We start from the raw sequence: 21,511 nt of genomic DNA on the forward strand, positions 1-21,511 counted from the left end.
GGGGACTCAATAAATACTTGTTAGACGGATATCGTGCAAGACATTGCTAGAGTTTGCCCACAGCCAGTTTCCTCCCTTCCTGCACACCGAGCACTGCTTAGCCCCTTGCCGTTGGGTGAGCCTTGTGACTGCTTCTGGACAGTTCAATATGAGTGGAAAAGACTCGTGTCACTGTCAAGCTGAGGGAGGGAAATGCACAGTCGTGATCCACTTGTCTCTCTCGTTCCTGCATGGCATCCCAAGAACTTCAGAGGCCAAGTGTTCTAACAGGTGCAACTCAAAGCACGAATAGCCTTGGGGCGCCTCTGGCTGGCTTAGCCGAAAGAGTATGCAACTCCTGACCTCAGGGTTGTGAGTTCAAACCCCATGTTGGGTGTAGAGATTACCAAAAACAATAAATAAACTTAAAAAAAAAAAAAGCATGAATAATCACATTGTCGTCTTCAGTCCCAGACGTAAGTGCCTGTGTGAGACAAGCAGCAGGCCCGTGGAAAGTCTCTGAGCTTTTCGGGAGGTGTTAAGGCAGCCTGACCTAGCCAATCTGATTCCAGATACCTTAGCTCTTTTATCAGTGTTGCTCGCTTCAAGTTACAGACAGGGAAGCTGCAGCTCTGAAAGGCCGCAAGGCTGGCCTGAGATCTGGCAGCAAGTACACAGGGGAGCTGAGTTTCTCGGATGACTCTTCTGTTTACTAGTTGGAGACGCAGTATGGTACACTGGTTAAGCTCATGGAGGTTTGAGGCTGTGACCTTGAACCAACACCTGATGAGCAAATCACTAAATACTCTTTGCAAAAAGAGGGACATGATTGCTACTGTCTGGTGGGTGTTCAGGAGGGGTAAATCATAAATCGGAAGCCCTTGATAAATGGTAATTATCATCAGCACCTCCTTTCACCACAGCTGCAAAGCAGCAAACCATGTGTGTGCCAACCTCTTCCCTTTCCTTTGACTCAGATCTTTTTTCAGGGCATCTTCCAATCAATTTCAAAGCTTTGAGACTATTTGGCTTCTCCTGGTGAAGATGTCAAGGGGATATTTTTCTTTAGAAAACATTACCCGTTTTCTAGCTCTCTGTTTGTAGCGTTTCTCGGCCCAACACGCTTCTTCGGCTTTTCTCATTAGTGCAGCCAGCCTGGGGACAGGAGCCGCCCTGCTGACCCAAGTCGGCGGATACAAAACGAACCGCTTCTCACTCTTCCAGCACTCAAGGCCTTACCACAAGAGCAAACAGCCAAGACAAAGCGAAGTTTGGTCTGCAAAGTCACACACGTACCTACACTGGGGAGAAGAGGTATTTCCAAAGCTCTCCTCGTGTCCTGGTAAAAAAATCAGTACTTGTTCCTCAGTATAGGAACGGCCAACTAAACAGGGATCCAGACACATAATAAAATACTACACAGTCACCAGAAAAGATGAGGTAAGAATGTCTGAGTCTTGACCTGGAACAATGCTGACAATATGGTTTTAAGGGAGAAAAAGCAAGTTTCGGTACGACACACAGAGAATAACCTTGACTTTATAAAAGAAATATAGGGACGCGTGGGTGGCTCAGCCGGTTAAGCATCTGCCGTCGGCTCAGGTCATGATCCTGGGGTCCTGGGATCAAGCCCCACATGAGGCTCCCTGCTCAGCTGGGAGCCTGCTTTTCCCTCTGCCTCTGCTCCTACCCCCTGCTTGTGCGCTCTCTCTCTCCAATAAATTTTGAAAACTCTAAAAAATATATATAAAAGAAATACATTTTAATCTGGGCATATACAGTTGGGTTATATGGGTATATGTTTATACATACAAATACACATTTACACACATATACATACATCCACATAGTTAAACACACACTCAAACACACACTTGTACATGAAAAATACAGAAGAATAACTCAAAATTGTTAACTCAGATAGTTTCTTGTGTTTGACTGAGGGTCCCAAGGACTCCTACCTTTTAACGGATGAAATCTATATCATTTGAGTTTATTTTAATGAACATTTATTACTTGTCATTCAAAAAACCTACATGAATAGAATTTGTAGAAAGCTACCTGTCCCCTCCATGAGAGCCATAGTAATGACACCAGAGGGCTCAAGCCCTGGGTCAAGTGTTTCAAGTGCATCATCTCATAGGACCCTTACACTATCGCTGTAAGGTAGGTGTAAGTATCCCTAATTATATACGAGAGCAGTGAGGCTCAGAGTCAAGAGCAGATGGTCACACAGCAGAGAAGGCCGCAGACAGTAGCGAATCCCACTAGTGAAGGGGACGTGCATCTCCCACGATGCGGTCTGTCTGCACTCGGTGACTACCACACCACCACTGCCACAAACTCACCTGCTTATCAAACTCGGGCTTCAGAGAGTCCTCCGTGAAGATGTGGAATTGGATCTTCCTGTGGCTAAAGAGCACAGCGGACTTGAGCATGACCAGGGTCTCCTCCAGCCGATTGCCACAGGCCACCACGGCCAAGTGGATCCAGAGCTCTGGGGGCAGCACAGCCTGAAAACTCCTGAGTTCTCCAGGCCTCCTAGGAAGAAGAAAAACAAGTTAGACCTATTAATAAACTCATAAAATTAAAAAAGAAAAAACACCCAGCTAGTGAATGGTTGGAACATTTCAAAACATGAACAGGCACAATCTGTTATATTTTATAAAGTGATAAGCATTTTGACAATTCTTCCTGCTTAGAGAAAAATACCATTTATTCCCATATTTATCCTGGCAATAGCGGGATGAGTCACTGTTTGGACGGCCATAGGTGTCTGAGACTTTTTCTGCCCCGCTCAGCTGTCGAGTGCCTGCTGGCTGCCGAATGGGCCGTGTTTGGAAATAGTATTGCTAAACTTCCAACAGCTGACACACGGGCTGTGCTGCTCACACTCACACGGGCCACGCAAATTAGATTTGAACGCGACATGAACAAGACGAGGGTGGGTTGTGGCTTTCCCATGTGAAACAAGCAACATGATATTCCCATCATCTGGATGGTTTTAGGTTGCGGTGGAATGCATGACCACCGCACCAAAGTTAAATCCTGTGAGTCTGGGAGGTGAGCAAAGAAAATAACACATGTGCCTCCATCACATCTTTGGAGAGTCTTGAGAAACAGGTGTTAATCCTAACTGTCTCGCTCAAAATTGCTGAGGTGGTAGGTTTGAAATTCAGCTTCCAGTATGTAAGTTGTATTAATGAGAAACAGGCAGGAGAGGAGGCAGGTTAAGCTGAAAATCACCAAGGTATCAAATACTGAGTCAACAGCTGAGAGGGCAATAGGGTCCAAGAGTCCCGAATCATCATCCAGCTATTTCCTCGTAATAAAAGATTTGTTCCAGACAAGGAGACGCAGCCAAGCCTCAAACACACCACTGAGAGACATTTGCAGGCAAGTTGGAAGGAGTTGGCCTGGAAAAGGTGCCCTGAGACAAATGAAACTAATTTACTTGCACAAAAGACTTGGAGGCCAGGGAAACTTGGACATGGAATGCTACCTTCCTTCCAAAACCTTCCAGTCCAATCAGCGCACTGCTCCATGATCCATGGCTCTGTTCAATAATGGCAGTCTTGCTCCAGATTTCTTTCAGCAGGCAGAGAGGTGAGGGTGTGGGCAGAGCACGTCGGACAGCTTTCCAATTTGATTAACTTAAGAGCGTGCTTAGTGGAAGCTCAGCTAACCTCAGATGCCGAGAGATACTCAGATCCCACCAATTTCATGGATCACAGAGCAACACTAGAGACATCCTAAGTATCTTCCGCAGTTGTCGTCTGCTTCTTTTCATCCCCCTGCTGCTACCCGATGAGGCCACCATCTTCCCTCACCCTGACCACTGTGACAGCTCCCTAGATGGGCCACCTGCCTCCAGTCTTATCCTATAACTCCCACCCTATGCTTTCTTTTTGTTAGCACCAGAGTGATGTTCTTCTAGAATGCAAATAGGAATGTGTGATTGTTTTGATTAAAATAACATAAGGGCTCCTGGCTGCCCTCAAGATTGAGTCCAAACTGGTGATCATGGCTCCTACTGACATCTCTTGCAACTGCCTCCAGCACCCCCGGTCTTGGGGGACAGACATTCATAATCGTGGCCACAGTCACACACACTCATGCTCTCCATCCATTTTGTTTCTGCTCAGCAGACGGCTGGGTTGTCTCCAGGTCTTGGCATGTGCATTCTCCCTGTGTCTCTCTCTGTCTTTGTCTCTCTCTCTCTCTGTGTCTCTCTCAGAAATGCTCTCCTCTGCTCTCTTTTCCCTGCTAACTTCAGACCATGTATTAATCAACAAAGCTATAGTGAGGACTACATGCCAGGCACTGTTCTAGGTACCTGAAGACAGCAGTGGACAAAACAGACCAAGATGCCTGCCCTTGCAGAAACTGTATTCTAAGGGGTGGTAGGGGAAAGACAAAGAAGGAAGTAGCGGTAACTTTGTCACTTGCATAGAAAGTTATCCAGTGATAAGGGCCATGAAGGAAATACACCCTTGAGCAGAGCGGGCTGCAACAGTGGCTGATGGGCTGGTAGATATTTTTATACAGTGCGGAGTTGGGAAAGTCCTCACTGAGATGGTGAAATCTGATGACAACGTGAAGGAGGTGAGGAAGTGAGTCATGTGCATTTCTGGGTGAGGAACATTCTAGGCAGAGGAGACAGAGCAAAGGTACTAAATCAGGATCATGCCTGTTAAATTCAAGGACCCCTGCCGAACGGACTCAGATGTCTTCTCTTCCTCAGCTCTGTGGGCAAGTTCTCAGACCCACCATTAAAGCCAGCTCCCAATTAACTTATGTAAAAGGATGGGAAGGATGTGTCGCGGATAATGCTAAAATCATAGTCAATTAAAAAAAAAAAGGCAAAAGACTGGCCAAAACATGCTATAAAAGAGATTTCATGCAAACTTGTTTGCCTAAAATATGCTCAATATTTAAGAACACTGGGATCACCCAAAGTACTAAAACGATCAATGCAACAGCACAGATATCTTAAATATGAACCACTGCCCCGTCACAAATAACTTTGCCCAGCTGAGCTTTCCTAATTGGGCTTCCACATGAACAGAAAACTCTCACCTTAGTAATCAGGAAACCACTAATTTTAAACAGTAAAGGGATTCCATTTTATTTTCAGATCGACAAAACTTAAGGAATAAAATAAAAGTCTACCCACCCCAAGCTCTGGAGTGGTTATGAAGGCGGAGAACAGCTCAGAAATAGCCAGGGGTGGGGTGCCTGGGTGGCTCAGGCAGCTAAATGTCCGACTCTTGATTTCTGCTCAGCTCCTGATCTCAGGGTTGTGAGATCTCTGTGCTGGGCGTGGAGCCTGCTGAAGACTCTCTCTTAAGCAAAAGAAAGAAAGAAATAGCCAGGGGCGATGTAAGTTAACCCAAACATTTAGGACAGCCATTTGGTAACACCTAGCAGGAATGAAGAGGCAGCTACCCCCACCAGCCATCCAGTTCTATGGCTACTATATCATCTGAAGAAAGTCTTGCACATTTGCACAAGACCCATTCAAGAAGGCTCACAGCAGCCCTGTTTACAACAGTGAGGAACTGGAAATAACTTCACTGTCCACACATAGGTGAATCACGAATATACACAATATGTTTAAGAGGAATACTACATAGCAGTGAAAACGAACACACCAGACTATCACGTCCCAACAGAAGTCAAAGAGGAAAAAAGCAACTTGCAGGAGGATAGCAATAGAATGATGCCATTTAATTTTTTCTAAGATTTTATTTATTTATTGAGATAGAGAGAGAGCATGAGCTGGGGAAGAAGCAGATGGAGAGGGAGAGGCAGACTCCCCGCTAAGCAGGGAGCCCGATGCAGGGTTTGACCCCAGGACTCCGGGATCATGACCTGGGCCAAAGACAGATGCTTAACCGACTGAGCCACCCAGGCGCCCTATAGAATGATACCTTTTAGATAAAGCTTAAAAAGAAGCAAAATAGCACTGTATGTTGCTCACAGACATGTAGTAAAAGTCAACATGCTTGAGGATGATAAAACATCAAATGCAGGATAGTGGTTATTTCTGGGGATTTAAATTTTTATTTCTTAAGATGAGTGCCAGGTACACAGAAATTCATTATGTCATTTTCTGTATTTTTTGTATGCCCAAACTATTTGACAACTTTTTAAAAAAGACTTTATTTATTTATTTGAGAGTGCGTGTGCACACACACGTGTGCATTAGCCAGCAAGGGGAGGAGCAGCAGGGGAAAGGATAGAGGGAGAGACTGAATCTCAAGGAGACTCTGTGCTGAGCAGAGCTGACACGGGGATCGATCTCATGACCCTGAGATCATGACGTGAGCCAAAACCAAGAGTCAGACACTGAACTGACTGAGCCACTCAGGCGCCCCAACTTTTTTTTTTTTAATTAAAAAAGGGCTTGCACCCCCTGCAGCATAGAGAGCTCCTCTACAGGCCTCCGTGATTTGAGTCTGTGTGGCACAAAAAGCAGGGGCTGGGGACTGCGCTCTTTCTTGGTGTCTGGTGACAGGTATTAAAGAAGAAAAATAAAGGCCTCTCCTAGTGGCAGTTCAAGTATCCATGGTTGGGCTTTAATGAGGCCTTTGCTGCTCCCCCTCTGTTACCTCTCACGTTACAGTCAAAATCTCACTAAGCATTTGTGTTGCGATCCCAATGAACCATCAAGTTTAAGGGCACTGAAATGGTGTGCCTTTCACCCACTCCTACCGATGGCACACACAGTGCCACTCAAATGTCCCTTGAGACCCTTCAAGGATCAAGGGAAGTCCAGTCTACGAACCTAAAACTCCTTAACCCCTTGGATTACAGAGTTTGGGAAGGGAATGTGCAGTGGGGAATTGCAGCACTGCTCAGATTGATGGCTAGCTATGTTCTTATTTATACTTTATAAAAGGGAACTGGAGTAGACACTTGCTGTCCAGGACTTTGAGAAGCTTCCAACTAAGGCTGGAACTGATGGGAACCGTCTCGGCCACCACACTGATAGAGCCTGAATGGGAGTCAACACAGTAGAAAGCAGGGTCAAAAGGTGGCAGGTCACATCTTTCCTGGCCCTACGTAAGGACCTGGATCCAGGGGCACCTGCCCATAACTGAGGACAGTTCCTTTTTTTTAGAGAGAGAAAGAGAGCGAGCACAAGCAGGAGAGGGGCAGAGGGAGATGGAGAGAGAAAATCTTAAGCAGGCTCCACACCCAGTGCGGAGCCCAACGTGGGGCTCAATCTCACAACGTTGAGATCATGACCTGTGCAGAGATCAAGAGTCAGACACTTAACTGAATGAGCCACCCAAGTGCTCCCAGAGAGCTCAATTTTTAAGCCAGTACATTTCCTTTTGCTTAAGCCACATGGAAACAAATTTACAGCTTACAAATCAAAAAGGAGTCCTAATGTAGGGCTTAAAAATGTTTCCAATCCCCTTTGACTAGCTCCGCCTCTCTCATAGTCTCACCTTAAGTCAGTCTTTGAAATGCTCACTGAATCCATTTCTTCTTTGTTGCTCACTGCTAGGGCCCTGATCCAAAGCCCCGCGCTCTTGTAGTTATGTAGCTGGAAGAGATACCAGATACCATCTAGTGCAGGGGATTCCCTACCCAGATTACACGTCAGTCATTGGAGATACTTGTAAATATGCAACCCTCCACGCCACAAGAGATGCCCAATCAGTGGGTCTTGGGGGCAGTCCTGGAGTTTGCTTATTAAGAACACCCATTGTTATTGGCTACAGCCAAGAGCTAATGATGTGAGCTGACCTCTCACCTCTCCTTTCTCTCGCAAACTCTTCCCCCACGCCCTCAGGAAAACCCCCTCCGTGCTCAGCCTTTTCTCAGGGTATTCTCTCCACGTCTTGCCGTAATGGAAACATGGCTGCCTCGTGAGGATGCCGCCTCCCCAGCAGATCGCCATGTGGACACTGCTCTTCCTCCCCTGTCCCAGGACACTCGATGCAGTAGCTGGGCTGGTGTCGTTTTTGCTCGACTTCACCGCCACACCTGGACATGGGACGTGTCTTCAAAGTGATGTCTGTGGATGAAGACTATTCTACCTTCTGTCTTTGTTGGTGTCCTCTCTCGGCTTCCTGAGACTACTCTTAACTCAAAGAAGAGCTTAGCTCCTTGCTCACAGAACTCCTCCCAGCATTCTCCAGGACTTCAACCACTGTTTAGAAGAAGCTCCCTGCTTCCTGACCCTTCAATCTGGGCACTTCTGCACCCACCACCTTTCCTTCTTTCTACCCGAGACACCCCGTGCTGTGCTCACGTCCTGGACTTTTACTGTGTCCTCCGCCTGGAAGTCTTCCCTTTGCACAGACACCCCCTTCTCTTTTAAACAGCAGAATGAGCTTCCCTGACCACCTCATCAAAGGAGCACCCTCCCTTTTATTCTCTGTCATGGTCTTTGCTTATTTCCTTCCAAAAACTTACCTCAGCTGGTGATTATAAATTCTTTCAATGTAATCTATATCAAGGACACAACATTATATACCATCAGTCTAAGGCAATGTAAATAAGCAAAATCTCTATCTTCAGAAAAAGATCAGAACAAAATACACAATGTATACTTCCAATTTAAAAAAAATAATAAAACAAGGGTGCCTGGGTGGCTCAGTCGCTTAAGTGTCTGACTTGATTTCAGCTCAGGTCGTGATCACAGGGTCATGAGACTGAGCCCCATCTTGGGCTCCGTGCAGGCTGTGGAGCCTGCTTGAGATTCTCTCTCTCCCTCTCTCTCTGCCCCTGCGTGCATATGCTCTCTCTATATATGAAAACAAATATATATATAACATATATTGAAATATTAATGTTGGTAAATGGAAAAAATCTTGCCCTATAAAACTTTCTTTGCATGTTATGTCCTGGTTTATATTCCATTGAATACATGTTTTTACAGATGTAGTAATAGTGTACCTACAACTTTATTGTCCGCATTTTCCATCTGCTTCTTTTGTTTTTCTCATTACTTTTTAAGTCTTCATAGCTGGATCATTGTAACTGGCGATCTACTAGTCCATCCAATGAAAACACCAGAGCTTATTAGTCTAGCCCTTTTGTTGGTTGTTTCCAACTGTTCTGTCATATTAAAAAACAGAAAAGTCTGGTACTAAACATTGTGAGCCAACAGATTTTTTTCTTCTTTTCATTATGGCCTTCGACTACATTCCCAGAAATGACATTACTGGGCAAATAGCTATTATCCTACCAAGAATGTAGTCACCTTGACAGTTTCTCAAATTTACCCAAGAGTTATTAGAAAACACATACCGTGAGAAAAAACAAAGCCCAAAAAAACATAACAAACATGACCCCTGCCACCTCCGAGTTACTTGCATGACATAACCATGGAGATGACTGCTAAAACACGATGAGATGGGATTGCATAGGCATCCATGCCTCCAAATTCTGCATGTTCCAGAGGGTGATGTGTCAGCTGCAATTATCATTAAGACACCACATCAAATCACTTTGAGCCTCTGAGTGAGAAAGCCATCCCATTCCCAGTTCTCTTTCAACAATGTCAGTAAGAAAGTCTCAGCTTGGTGCTAACATGTCTTGAACACCTTTCTAATGTTACCTAACCCTCCATTTCAACTAAAAAGACAGCAGATCTCAGATACAGAAACTTCAACAGCCAAGTCAGAAATGATCAACATTGTTTTATCCTCTTAGTGTCTGAGTCAATGATTACATTCTATTTATGTTACCACCGACAATTTGTGGCAGTGATAGAAAGTTTCCCTTAAAATCAATATACTCAGAATGTGGAACCCTCGCACATTGCTAGTGGGATTATAAAACAGTGCAGCCACTTTGGAAAACAATTCCACAGTTCTGGTTAAACACAGAACTACCACGTGACCGGGCAATTCCGCTCCTATGTATCTACCCAAGAGAAATGAAAACATATGTCCACGCATAAAGTTGTGTGCAAATGTTCATAGCAGCATTATTCACAATAGCCAGAGTCTAACCCAAATGTCCCCCAACTGATGAATGGATAAATAAAAGGGAACATACTCATAAAATGAAAAATCATTCGTCCATTAAAGGAATGTAGTGCTGATGTATGTTATAACACGTATGAACTTTAAACAGTGAACTGTGACGCTTGTTAAAATACAGAAGACCACATATTTCCGATTCCAGAGATAGGAAAAGTCCACAGTAGGAAAATCCAGAGAGACATAAAGCAGGTTAGTGGTTACTAGGGACCAGGGGAAGTGACAAAGGTGGAGTGATGGCTTAATGGGCACAGGATTTCTTTCTTTAGGGTAGTGAAAATATTCCGAAATTCGGTGTGGTAATGGTTACACAACTCTGCGAATAAACTAAAAACCCCAGTATTGCACACCTTGAAAGGGTATTTGGATTGTATTGCAATCAAGGTATGATTCAATAAATAAATGCTCTTAGGTTTAACAAAGATTTTTTTTTAATGTTTCAAGTTAGCACTGGTAGCGTGACCATATTTTAAGAATGATGGCTCTGATGTGGGATCGACTGCCATTTGGAAAACGTTGTCTCAATGGTCCCAGCTCAAGCCCTCCCTGCGCATACGCAAGATGATATTCAGGCAGGCTCAGAGGGGGAAGCAGCTTTACCAGCTCTACACTGTCCGAGATGAGGCGTCTCCTTAATCACTTAAAAGTCTCAAGAGTGCAACTTAATTAAACTTCAATTTCTGGAGTGTATAAATAATGAAATATGGCACTTATGTGTAGTGCTATTTACTTTGTAGCCTATTACTGCAAAACACACTGAATTATTAAAGTGAGTAATTGGTTCTCCTCAGACCCTCTTTTCTGCTGTCTCCTGCTACCTCTTACTGGGGCTTCTCCTTAACCGACAAGCTGAATTAACGCAGGTAAACCTGACGGGGTGGCGGGCAGGCAATGGAGGCTTAACAGAGAAGCCCAGTTCTTTAAAACAGAGTCTAAAACAGTGTTGTTGGTAACTTGTTTTCATAGGGAAGGAAACATAGAACTATTTTGGGGAAAAAATGGTAGAAGATGAATGTTGAGAAATCGAATACTCTCATCGGGGCGAAGAATAGATTCCCTCCCAAGTGGAATCCTACCAGATGAAACCATAGCTTTTGGAGCCTGCAGAAGGCCTGCAGATGAGGCCAGAGTGGCGGTTTAGAAGCGGAAACACCTTGCTTCAGCCTCTAGAAGGAGAGGCTGGTAATGGGTAATTATATCCATGCTACACGCTGGCAGTGAGAGACACTAATAAAGTTCTCTGCAAACCACAGGTCTGGGAACACATTCGTCCCCTGACAAAAAATTTCCCTGCAGGAGCTGTGAGTAGAGCCTTCACTTAGAAACCCAGACATGACGCTAAGGACTGTGCTAACAGTTAAATCACTTTTAATGACCCATGGTTTGGAGTTAAATCAAGTACAATTAATCTTCTGAGATAGGCAGAGAAGCTGACATTTGCCTTGAAGCCATGGTATTATATGAATAGTGTCAACACTGTGCCAGAAATCTGCTTGGGGGGGCAGTGCATAACACAATTATTTGATAAGTGCATTCAATTATGAATAGCATATTTTTAGTTTGGATCGTGATATTTAAAACATGGCTGTGTTCCTAAACAAAGTCTAGGTCTATTACATAGTAGGTGTTCAAAGCCTGAAGCTGTCAATCTTGCCTATGCGTCTATCTGTATGCATGTCTGCTTTTCGACATTACTGGACATATACACCTGCTTTATGATTAGTAAGTGGCGGTGAAAGGATTCAAACTCAGGGTACTAGACTGAAGAGCCCATGCTTTTAATCATTATGCTCTATTTGGGGCCACACACAAGTGATTCAGAAAAGGAGCCTGCTTTGGGCAGATAAAGCCTTTATCTGTACTCAGGGCTCACAGCTCAGTGATCTGAGTCTGGACTGGATTTTCGCCGCCTCCCCCCCCGCCCCAGCCCCGGCCTCTCTGGGCATGGCTCTCAGTGCACACCTTTACCAACTCCAGCTTCACAACCCATGCATTCACCGTTCGCTGACATCATGCACAAGTGTGTTTATATATACTCCTCTCCCTCTAACTCTGCGATCCTGCCTGGACTAATTCTCAATTCATTTGTTCCCCTCATGATTGTTCCTGACACACAGGAGATTCTATTTCTCTATCCCCCTCTTCTTCCCAAATTAAGATGTTATTGAGATTGTAAAATATGAACCAGCAGTGCTAGTTTGAAATAAATTGCTGGTGACATACAAGGGAGAAGAATGAGGATTACGTATTCTGCAAATGGACACTTCTAGCTCATGGCCCGACAAAGAGCATGAAAGACCAACTCCAGGAGAGGAAAAATGGTCTCTCCAACTAATTTCCATCCTCCAAGGCCTCAGGCAATAAGGGATTTTTAATTTTTATGATAATACATATACTTTAACTTATTTTATAAATTATACAATTAATTCACACATTCATCATAGAAAAAATTTTAAATACAGACAAGCCAAAGGCGGGTACCATAATTCCAATTCCATAATCACTGTTAACATTTTGGTATAATGGTACAATCTTCCAGAGTTATACCCCATGTATGTGGATGTGTATCTATAAATACGTAAGTATGCTAAAGCTTGTTTTAAAGGGGTAATTTTTATAACTATTTTCCCTTACAAATATGAAAAATCTTTACAGATTAAAAAGAGAGTTTTAATCAAAGGATCTTCTCCAAAGGGATTCTAGAAGACAATCAAAGAGTTCAAATTTTAAGATTTGTTCCCCAGTACAGCATGGTGGTAAGCATTTTGGCTCTCAAAGCACATGGACCTGGCTTCAAATTCAAGGTCTGCCTCTTGGCTGCCCCATCTTGGGCAAATGCTTTAACCATTTCTGACCCTCAGTTTCCCCATCTGTAAAATGGGCGTACAGATTATAGTGGACATCTGCTTTTGGTTTTGGTGTTTCTTACCAGCATCTGTTTCCAAGAGTCTCTGGTAAGAACACTTCAATTTTCTTTTGGAGAAGCCATTCCTCTTCTGTTCTCAGTCCATGAGGTTTGGAAGGGCTGAATCATGCTCTCCCCAAGCATGGCCATCAGTGATCGGATATGCATGTGATCCACGTCAGGTCAACAGAGGTAACCCTGGGACTCTTGACGGATGAAGTTCTTCCCTTCACAGTGACTGAAGAGGAGAAGGCAAGCGGAGACCTGTTGGAACTCTCACCTGGAGAACACCCACCTGAGGGTGTGGTGCACACGGAAGGCGGCAGAGATGGAAGACAGCTAGAAATCTGGGTACACCTGCGATGGAATCCTTATCTCCTTTGCACTTTCCAGTTTTATGAGCCAGTAAGTCGCCTGTGATGACTACGTGTATAAACTGATGAAGTAAGACTCTATCTCTGGCAACTGAAAGTGCTCTGCCCTATCCAATAATAGTACCTACCTCTCCAGTTGTTAGGAAGAAATGAAATGATATGGGGAAGTGCTTCATACAGTATTGTGGCTTAATTTTTAAAAAAATATTTTACTTATTTATTTGAGAGAGAGAGTAGAAGTGGGGAGGGGCAGAGCGAGAGGGAGAAACAGGTTCCCCACTGAGCAGGGAGCCTGACTCAGGGCTTGATCCCAGGACCCAGAGATCATGACCAGCGCCAAAGGCAGGTGCTTAACCGACTGAGCCATCAGGTGCCCCATATCGTGGCATATTTTAAGTCATCATTAAATATCAGTTGTTACCATCATCATTATTAAATACTAACCTGAAATGTACCAGAGGCCTTCATTTTTCTCTATTTTATTTTTTTTTATTATTTTTTTAAAGATTTATTTATTTATTCGACAGAGATAGAGACAGCCAGCGAGAGAGGGAACACAAGCAGGGGGAGTGGGAGAGGAAGAAGCAGGCTCATAGCAGAAGAGCCTGATGTGGGGCTCGATCCCAGATCGCCGGGATCAGGCCCTGAGCCGAAGGCAGACGCTTAACCGCTGTGCCACCCAGGCGCCCCTCTCTAACTATTTTAATTCCATGACAAGAACAGGCAGGCAAGCTGCAAAAGGCACGGTACTTTAGGTCTCAGCATTCTATCTTACTGCAAACCAGATTTGAAGTTTTTGTACACCTTTTAAACGAAATGTTTCTTTGAAAATGCCAATTTCCAATGTGCTTCCGACTTCTCTTGTGTTTCTAACAATGCTTTCTCCCTGAAGGGTAAAATCTGATACTTGAACACCAAAGCTTGTTACTTTAAGGCTGGGGGTCAGACAACTGAGGTCCTTATAATTCTCACAAAACTCAGAGGAGGAGAATGCAGGGCATCTTTTCTTTATACATAATTTTTATTTTGTTATATTAGTCACCATAAGGTACATCCCCAGTTCAACCAGCGACGCAGAGCCCTGGGTAGCAGTGTCTGCGGACAAAATTCTGCATTTGGCTTCCCTGAGAATACTTCCTAATTCCCGTGAACCCCTCGCCACCCCCTCTACTTTTCTGAGCTGGGAAACCATAGCTCTCCACCCTTGAGTCGACACCAAGGCTAGAGAGAGCCCTAAGTCCAGGTCTGACACTCTCCAGAACCATAGTCCAAGTCCCCAAGAGGCCGTCAAGACGGTCCTCCCTCATCTACTCCTTTAGCTTTTACTAAGGATCCGAAGACCGGGTCTGGTGTATTATTTATCATACACGGAAGCTGAGTTTTGATCTCCTCGAGTCATAATCCAGGAAAAGCCTGCCCAAATCTGCAGCTGAGCCCCAGCTCACGTCTGCTGAGAGTTTCTGGCGTGCTGCCGGCTGTGCCAGCATTTTACCTGTACGATGTCATGTTATCGTTGAGCTTAGAAGGAGGCCATGATTTGCTGAGGAGGACTAATTCAGAGCCACACAGCTCGCTTGCTGGGGCTAGCCATGATTCCGTTCCTCACTAATAAACAACGGTGGACAGGAAGAGCACTGAGAACGGAGAATCATTTGTTGAGTGACCACCACGGGCTAGCCCTGTGCTGGGTGCTTTAGGTACCTTATTATTTTATCTCTTTGGACCTCAGTGCCCACCCCCCCCCCATGAAAAGGGGTCACATTTTGGATTACGTGTTCTCCACTGTCTCTTCCTTACATAAAGCTTGGATTCTAAATGGTACCAATGATGAATTTCTACTAGACTATTTCAGTCTATCGTGTTTTGCTAAAAGAGGTCAAGGGGAGGGAACACAGGCAAAGATCAAGTCATCACCTTCAAATACACCAGAGTCACTTCTTGATGGCACAAAATCACAGAGTCCCAATAAAGGTATCAAGTCAAGAAATTCCTCTTTTCGGGGGCAATTTTCAGAATTTCAGAATCTGAAATCAAGTGCTGGGGAAGATTTGGAAAAGAGCACAAAATCTCCCCTCTTCTGCAAAAGTCTCTTCTTTTCTTCTTTTTTTAATATTTTAAATGGTGGTAAAATATATATAACATACAATTTTGTCTTTTATTTTTTCTCAGTGAGATAACATGAAGAGAAGCATTTCCAAGGAAAACAAATCTGTTTTCAAATTTTCTTCAAAAGAATCTCACCTGTGAGTTAGTAGGGGGATTAGTGTCAATATGGCTACTATTTACTCAACTTAGTGAAGGTGATACAAGCAGGCACCACATACCCAGATTAGGCAGAACTCCTTGGTGGTAAGTGAAAGGAACTCAGTTCAGGGATTCTAGGAAAGGGATGAAACGGCACAGCCAACAAAGGGCAGGAGCTGGCCTTGGGAACAACGTCAGGACTTGCCTCCCCAAGTCGGGTTCATATACTCTCAATGCAGACCAGCTTCCTCCATATGCAGGAAACATGGCAGTCAACCCTGAATTTCATACCTTAATCTTAGCCACTTGAAACAGTTTGCCCTTAAACTATCTCTGATCCAATTTTTAAATCCCTATGAAAGGGTCTAATTTGGCCCAAGAACCTATCTGGAATCACCTGCCACCTGGGACAAGGTTAAGGGCACATAATGGCTGTTCCAGGGTGTGGTGGATGTGCCTTTCCTATGTGCCTCCCCACCCCCCGCCCCCAAAACCATTCCCCTTCCTCTCCAGTGACAGCAGTGAGATTTTGATTTAAAGAACAATCTGGTTTGGGTAAGATGATTTTGGAGGAAAATACCAGAAACCTCAACTCCAACACATGTAGCTGGAGGGCCCAAGACAGGGCAGGTATCAGGATTTGTTAATTTTGGGGCTCAGTAATGTCCTCAAGGATCCAAATTCTCCTACTTTCTCTATTCTACTGCTCACAGTGATGGCTTCATCCTAAAGCTGGTCCTCTAAGAATCATGGTAGTAACTGGGACTATTTATTTCCTTGTCCATATCTAGCACATGGAGTCTTTTGCCCAATCATATAAAATATGTCCTTCCCTCCTGGCTAATTCAGCAACTTGGGTCAGGTAACAACTGTGGACTAATGACCGTTGCCAGAGAAATGAGTGTATTGAATGTTCTAGTGCTGCAAGCACACGGCTTACACCGTGAAAGGGCTGGGATTACCATGCCCGGCTTACACCATCTCCTGGAGGTGCGGTCCGCCCACAAACTGCAGGGGCGGGTGGGAGGAATAGAGGTCAGAAGCCAATCACAACAGCTACCACATCACCTTCCCCTGGGCGGTTTGAGTGGTCATGGTCTCAACTCTAACTAGGGGTTGGGCCTTGCTTGGTTTAAGTGAATTAGTCAATCCTATCCAATCCAACTCCTTCCCAGTTCCTCCCCCATTCCACAGGAATTTAAACAATGAAAGCCAATGAGATGTGAGAAAACTGGGGTTTGAGAAAACAAAAACATTCTCTCTCCCCAATAAAGTACGGGAAGGAATCTAGAATGGTCCATGGAGTAATGTTTAGCTCAACATAGATAGACGTGGTTACATATGGACATATTTACATGTGTAAATATGCAAGTTAGTATAAACACATACGTGTTTCACTCTGTCAGCTGTGAGTGTCTAAAAGAAATGATATCCCAGTAGCAACAAGCATGCCTTGTACCCAATTCTTAGTTTCTAATACCATTCTCCAGTAAGAGGAATCAGGGCTCCTTGAAGAAATGGCTGATTCAAAAAAATGGAGCAGAAAATATACAAGATGAGCCCAGGGCATCCTGAAGGGCCAGAGAGTAAGGGAGTGCTCAAAAAACTAGAAATGAAAACAAAAAACAAAAACACATTGATTGAAGTATGTCAAAGGAAAATAAAAGCCAACTGTAAGAAATCCTAATGGCCAATAAAGAAACAATTCCAGCAACACAACAGTGATGTAGGATTATAACTCAAAGTATAAAATAAATATATATCCATAAGTCCATACTGATATAATGACTGAATAAATTAATAAATGGAGGAGAAGAATCAAATCTCCCATGCAGGAGAATTTAAAATAATTTAGGTAGATACTCCCACCATCAAGGAGGGAGAGCGTCACTGCTCACCCCTCAGGTGTGGGCTGGCCAGTGACTTCCTTCTACAGTTTATAGTATGGAGGCACCTGGGTGGTGCAGTGGTTAAGCGTCCGGCTCTTGGTTTCCATTCAGGTAGTGATCTCAGGGTTGTGAGATCGAGCCCTGCGTTAGGTTCCATGCTGAGCGTGAAGTCTGCTTGAGACTCTCTCCCTCTCCCCCTTCCAGCTCTCTCTCTCTCTCTCTCAAATAAATAAATCTTTTTTAAAAACTTAAGTATATAGCATGGAAAGGGTGGGGCGGGGGGAAAGAACAAATTGCCAGCAGAAAACCCCAAACACACACCACCTCTTACAGGTGACCAAAGCAGTCATAAATCATGTCAATAGCACATATTCGATATGATACGATGGAAAGGGCACTTTCCCTCACTGGCCTTCTTCCCAATAACCCATAACTTCGTACGATCAAGAGTAAAGCATCAGACACATTCCAATGGTAGGGCATCCTACAAAATATCTGACCAATGCTTTTTAAAACTCCCAAGGTTTTAAAACAAGGACAGTTTGAGAAACTGCCATAGCCAAGAAGAGCCTAAGGAGATGTGACATCTAAATATCACATGCGGGGCGCCTGGGGGGCTCAGTCAGTTAAGCATCTGCCTTCAGCTCGGTCATGATCCCAGAGTCCCAGAATCAAGCCCTGCGTCAGGCTCCTTGCTCAGCAGAGAGCCTACTTCTCCCTCTGCCCCTCACCCCTCATGCTCGTGTTCTCTCTCTCTCACTCTCTCTCTCAAATAAATAAATAAATAAAATCTTAAAAAAAAAAAAAAAGGAAATAAATATCTTGTGCTATCCTGGCCAAGATCCTGGAACAGAAAAGGGACATTCTGTAAAAACTAAGAAAATGTAAACAAACTATACATTAGTAATTATACTATTACTTCATTAATTAGAACAAATATATCAAACTGATGTAAGATTTTAATAATGGAGGAGACTGGGTTCAGGGTATATGGAAACTCTGTACTACTTTCTCAGTTTTTCTAAAAATCTCAAACTATTCTAAAAAGTAACATCTATTAAAAAGAAAAAAGATACCCTCTCTTGTAAGGATGTTACAATTAGAGATCCTCACTATCATTCTTATTGTTCTTTACTACGAGATTATTTCAAATATTATTAAATAATATGTAATGTAATCATGTATGTAAAATCTTCGCATAGTGCTGGCACAAGGTAGGTGCTGTGTTCGTTCATTAGGTGATTTGACAAATACGCATTGAGTACCTACTATGAGATCAACTCTGTTCTAGGTGCCAGTGGTACAGGGGTGAATAAGACATGAAGTATACATTGCAGGAGAGGAGCAAATAAAACACAATGTTCATATAATAACCAGTGCTACTAAAAAAAAAAAAAAAAAAAGCACTAACCAGGGTAAGGGAGTAGAGAATGATGGGGAGGTCCTTTTTTCTAGAGCAGTTGGGAGGACCCTTCTGAGAAGAAAACCTGAAAGCAGGGTGCCTGGGTGCTCAGTCGTTAAGCATCTGCCTTCGGCCCAGGGCGTGATCCCAGGGTCCTAGGATCGAGCCCCGCATTGGGCTCGTTGCTCCGCTGGGAGCCTGCTTCTTCCTCTCCCACTCCCCCTGCTTGTGTTCCCTCTCTTGCTCCCTGTCTCTGTCAAATAAATAAATAAAATCTTAAAAAAAAAAAAAGAAAAGAAAACCTGAAAGCATAGTCCTGAAAGAAGTAAGGGACTAGCCACACAAGGATGTGAGTAAAGAACATTCTAGGGGCGCCTGGGTGGTGCAGTCGTTAAGCGTCTGCCTTCGGCTCAGGGCGTGATCCCGGAGTTCTAGGATCAAGCCCCACATCAGGCTCTTCAGCTGGAAGCCTGCTTCTTCCTCTCCCACTCCCCCTGCGTGTGTTCCCTCTCTCGCTGGCTGTCTCTCTCTCTGTCAAATAAATAAAATCTTTAAAAAAAGAACATTCTAGCACAGGGAACAAGTAACAAGTGCTGAGGTGGGAATGAGTTCAGCATACTTGAAGGCTAGTGTAGCTGAAACACAGTGGTAGGAGACAAGGTCAGAGACCCAAATGGGTCTGCGATCAGGCAAGGCATGAAGGCCGACTAAAAATCTGAATTTTCTTCTCATTGTGAGGAGAAGTCGGTAATAGGAGGCTTTCCCCAGCAAAGACCCAACGTGATCTACATAGTTCACATTGTTCCAGCAGCTATACGGGAAATGGACTGTAGAGGGCGCTAGAGTGGAGGCGTGCAAACCAGATCTTGTGCTACTGGGGGGCCCATGTGTGAAAGGTGGTGTTTAGGAGCCAGTGGTAGGCGTGCAAGTGGGGAGATATACTTTTTTAAAAGATTTATTTATTTATTTATTTATTTATTTATTTATTTATTTATTTATTTATTTATTTATTTATTTATTTTAGTGAGAGTGAGATCACGAGTAGGAAGGAGAGAGGGTGAGAGAATCTCAAGCAGATTCCTTGCTGAGTAGGCAGCCCGATGCGGGGCTTGATCTCAAGACCCTGAGATCATGACCTGAGCTGAAACCAAGAGTCGAACGCTTAACCGACTGTGCCACCCAGGTGCCCGGGGATATATTTTGACATAGAGCCAATATGACTTGCTGATCAATAAAAGGCGGAATCATGGACCAATCAACAAAAATGAATGTGAATAGAATCAAGACTCAGAGCACGTATCACAGACGGTCCCTAAGTTCTGGAGACCTTTAATGTGCTCTGGGGCTACCAGCTAATTATAGGATCACCGCAGAGTTGGCATTTTGCTATATCACACCATCCCCCTTAAGTGAAACCTTTATTCAGGCTTGAACCCTCCGAAAAGACTTATCTCAGATACCAAAGGGAACTGCAGGAAATGGTGTCTCTTGATGAGCGAGTAAACACGCTTCCTTTCATTGGAACAGCTGGGGAGGCTGCCAAGTGTAAACGTGTTTCTCTATTGTCTCCCCACCCCCACCTCTCCCAAATTCTGCGAGAGCAACAACTCCTTTCACCACTGTACAATGAGTGCCTGGTCCAGAATATATGTGCAAAAACATTTGCTGAATGACTGTGGACTGAAATGGCAGAGGACCTCCACAGAGCTCCGAGGTAGCCTAAGTCTCCCTTAGAAACCATATTTCAAGAGAAAACAGCAATACCCAGGCCAATGCAAAAAGAAAAAGAATAAAGTTCAGGAGAGGGTTGAGATTGAGTAATCAGTAAGAGTTCTAGGCTAGAGCCAATAAATAAGAAACCAATTTTGCAAGAGGCAGCACAAAGGGCTAAGCAATAGTCATTGTTAGGATTTTACAGCTAAACTGGATGATCTCATCATAGGATCATCAAATGTCAGAGCTGGAAGAGATCTTGGAAAACTTTTGGATTGATTTGCTCAGTTTACAGATGAGGAAATTAAGGTGAAATGGCTTGGGATTAGAACCCAATTTTCTGGCCTCCAGATGCCAAATTCTTTTCTACGTTGCACTGATTAGCAGTTATGTTCCACCGCCTGTTCATACATAGGCTCAAAGAGGAGTTTTCAGAAGCAAGTTGGAGAGATAGGCTTTTAAAGTTTACTCTCCAGTAAAATTCTTTTTAGAATTCATTTCCATAAGAACCAAATCATCCCCTCTTGATCAACTTTTCCTCTTATCATTCAGTGAAAATAAGGCAGCCTATCACGATTCCCTTTTTGACATGGCTGCCAGGAAGCTTAGAGCTAAAATTAATACTCCTCATAACAATAGTGGCTTAGTTTTTGACAAACAGTGCTTATTTCTCCCTCCCCTTTATGACTTTTCATTTTTTAGGATGATTTCAATGGCCTTATTATATATGTTTTTTTACTGAAAGTCGTCTCAAATTCTCTCTGGAAGTCAGCCAGGTGTAAATCACCAATAAACCAAAATGAAGAGAAGATTTCATTTCTCTTGTGCACTTGGAATGGCTACGTAGATTGTGGTGTCCATTTCCAGATCCCACCCCTGACCTAAAAGCTCAGACCTTACCTCTGGGCTTTATATTTATAGAGAGGAGAGGCCACCGCAGGACAGATTGCATACAAATGACTAGTTATAAAATTGTAGGGTCTGTCTGCTAACTAGGC

General features: G+C 43.8%; 1 protein-coding gene across 1 annotated transcript in view; it reads right to left on the reverse strand.

Annotated features, from left to right (window-relative positions):
* GXYLT2 (glucoside xylosyltransferase 2) overlaps positions 1 to 21,511 on the reverse strand; it is an 88,947-nt gene that overhangs the window by 64,453 nt on the left and 2,983 nt on the right. The window contains exon 2 of the mRNA XM_045808099.2: positions 2,328 to 2,520. Coding sequence (XP_045664055.1) covers positions 2,328 to 2,520 — 193 coding nt within the window. The remainder of the gene's footprint in view (positions 1 to 2,327; positions 2,521 to 21,511) is intronic.

The sequence above is a fragment of the Ursus americanus genome, chromosome 14 (assembly GCF_024610735.1).
Source record: "Ursus americanus isolate L20-20 chromosome 14, mUrsAme1.1.p, whole genome shotgun sequence".
NCBI lineage: Eukaryota > Metazoa > Chordata > Mammalia > Carnivora > Ursidae > Ursus > Ursus americanus.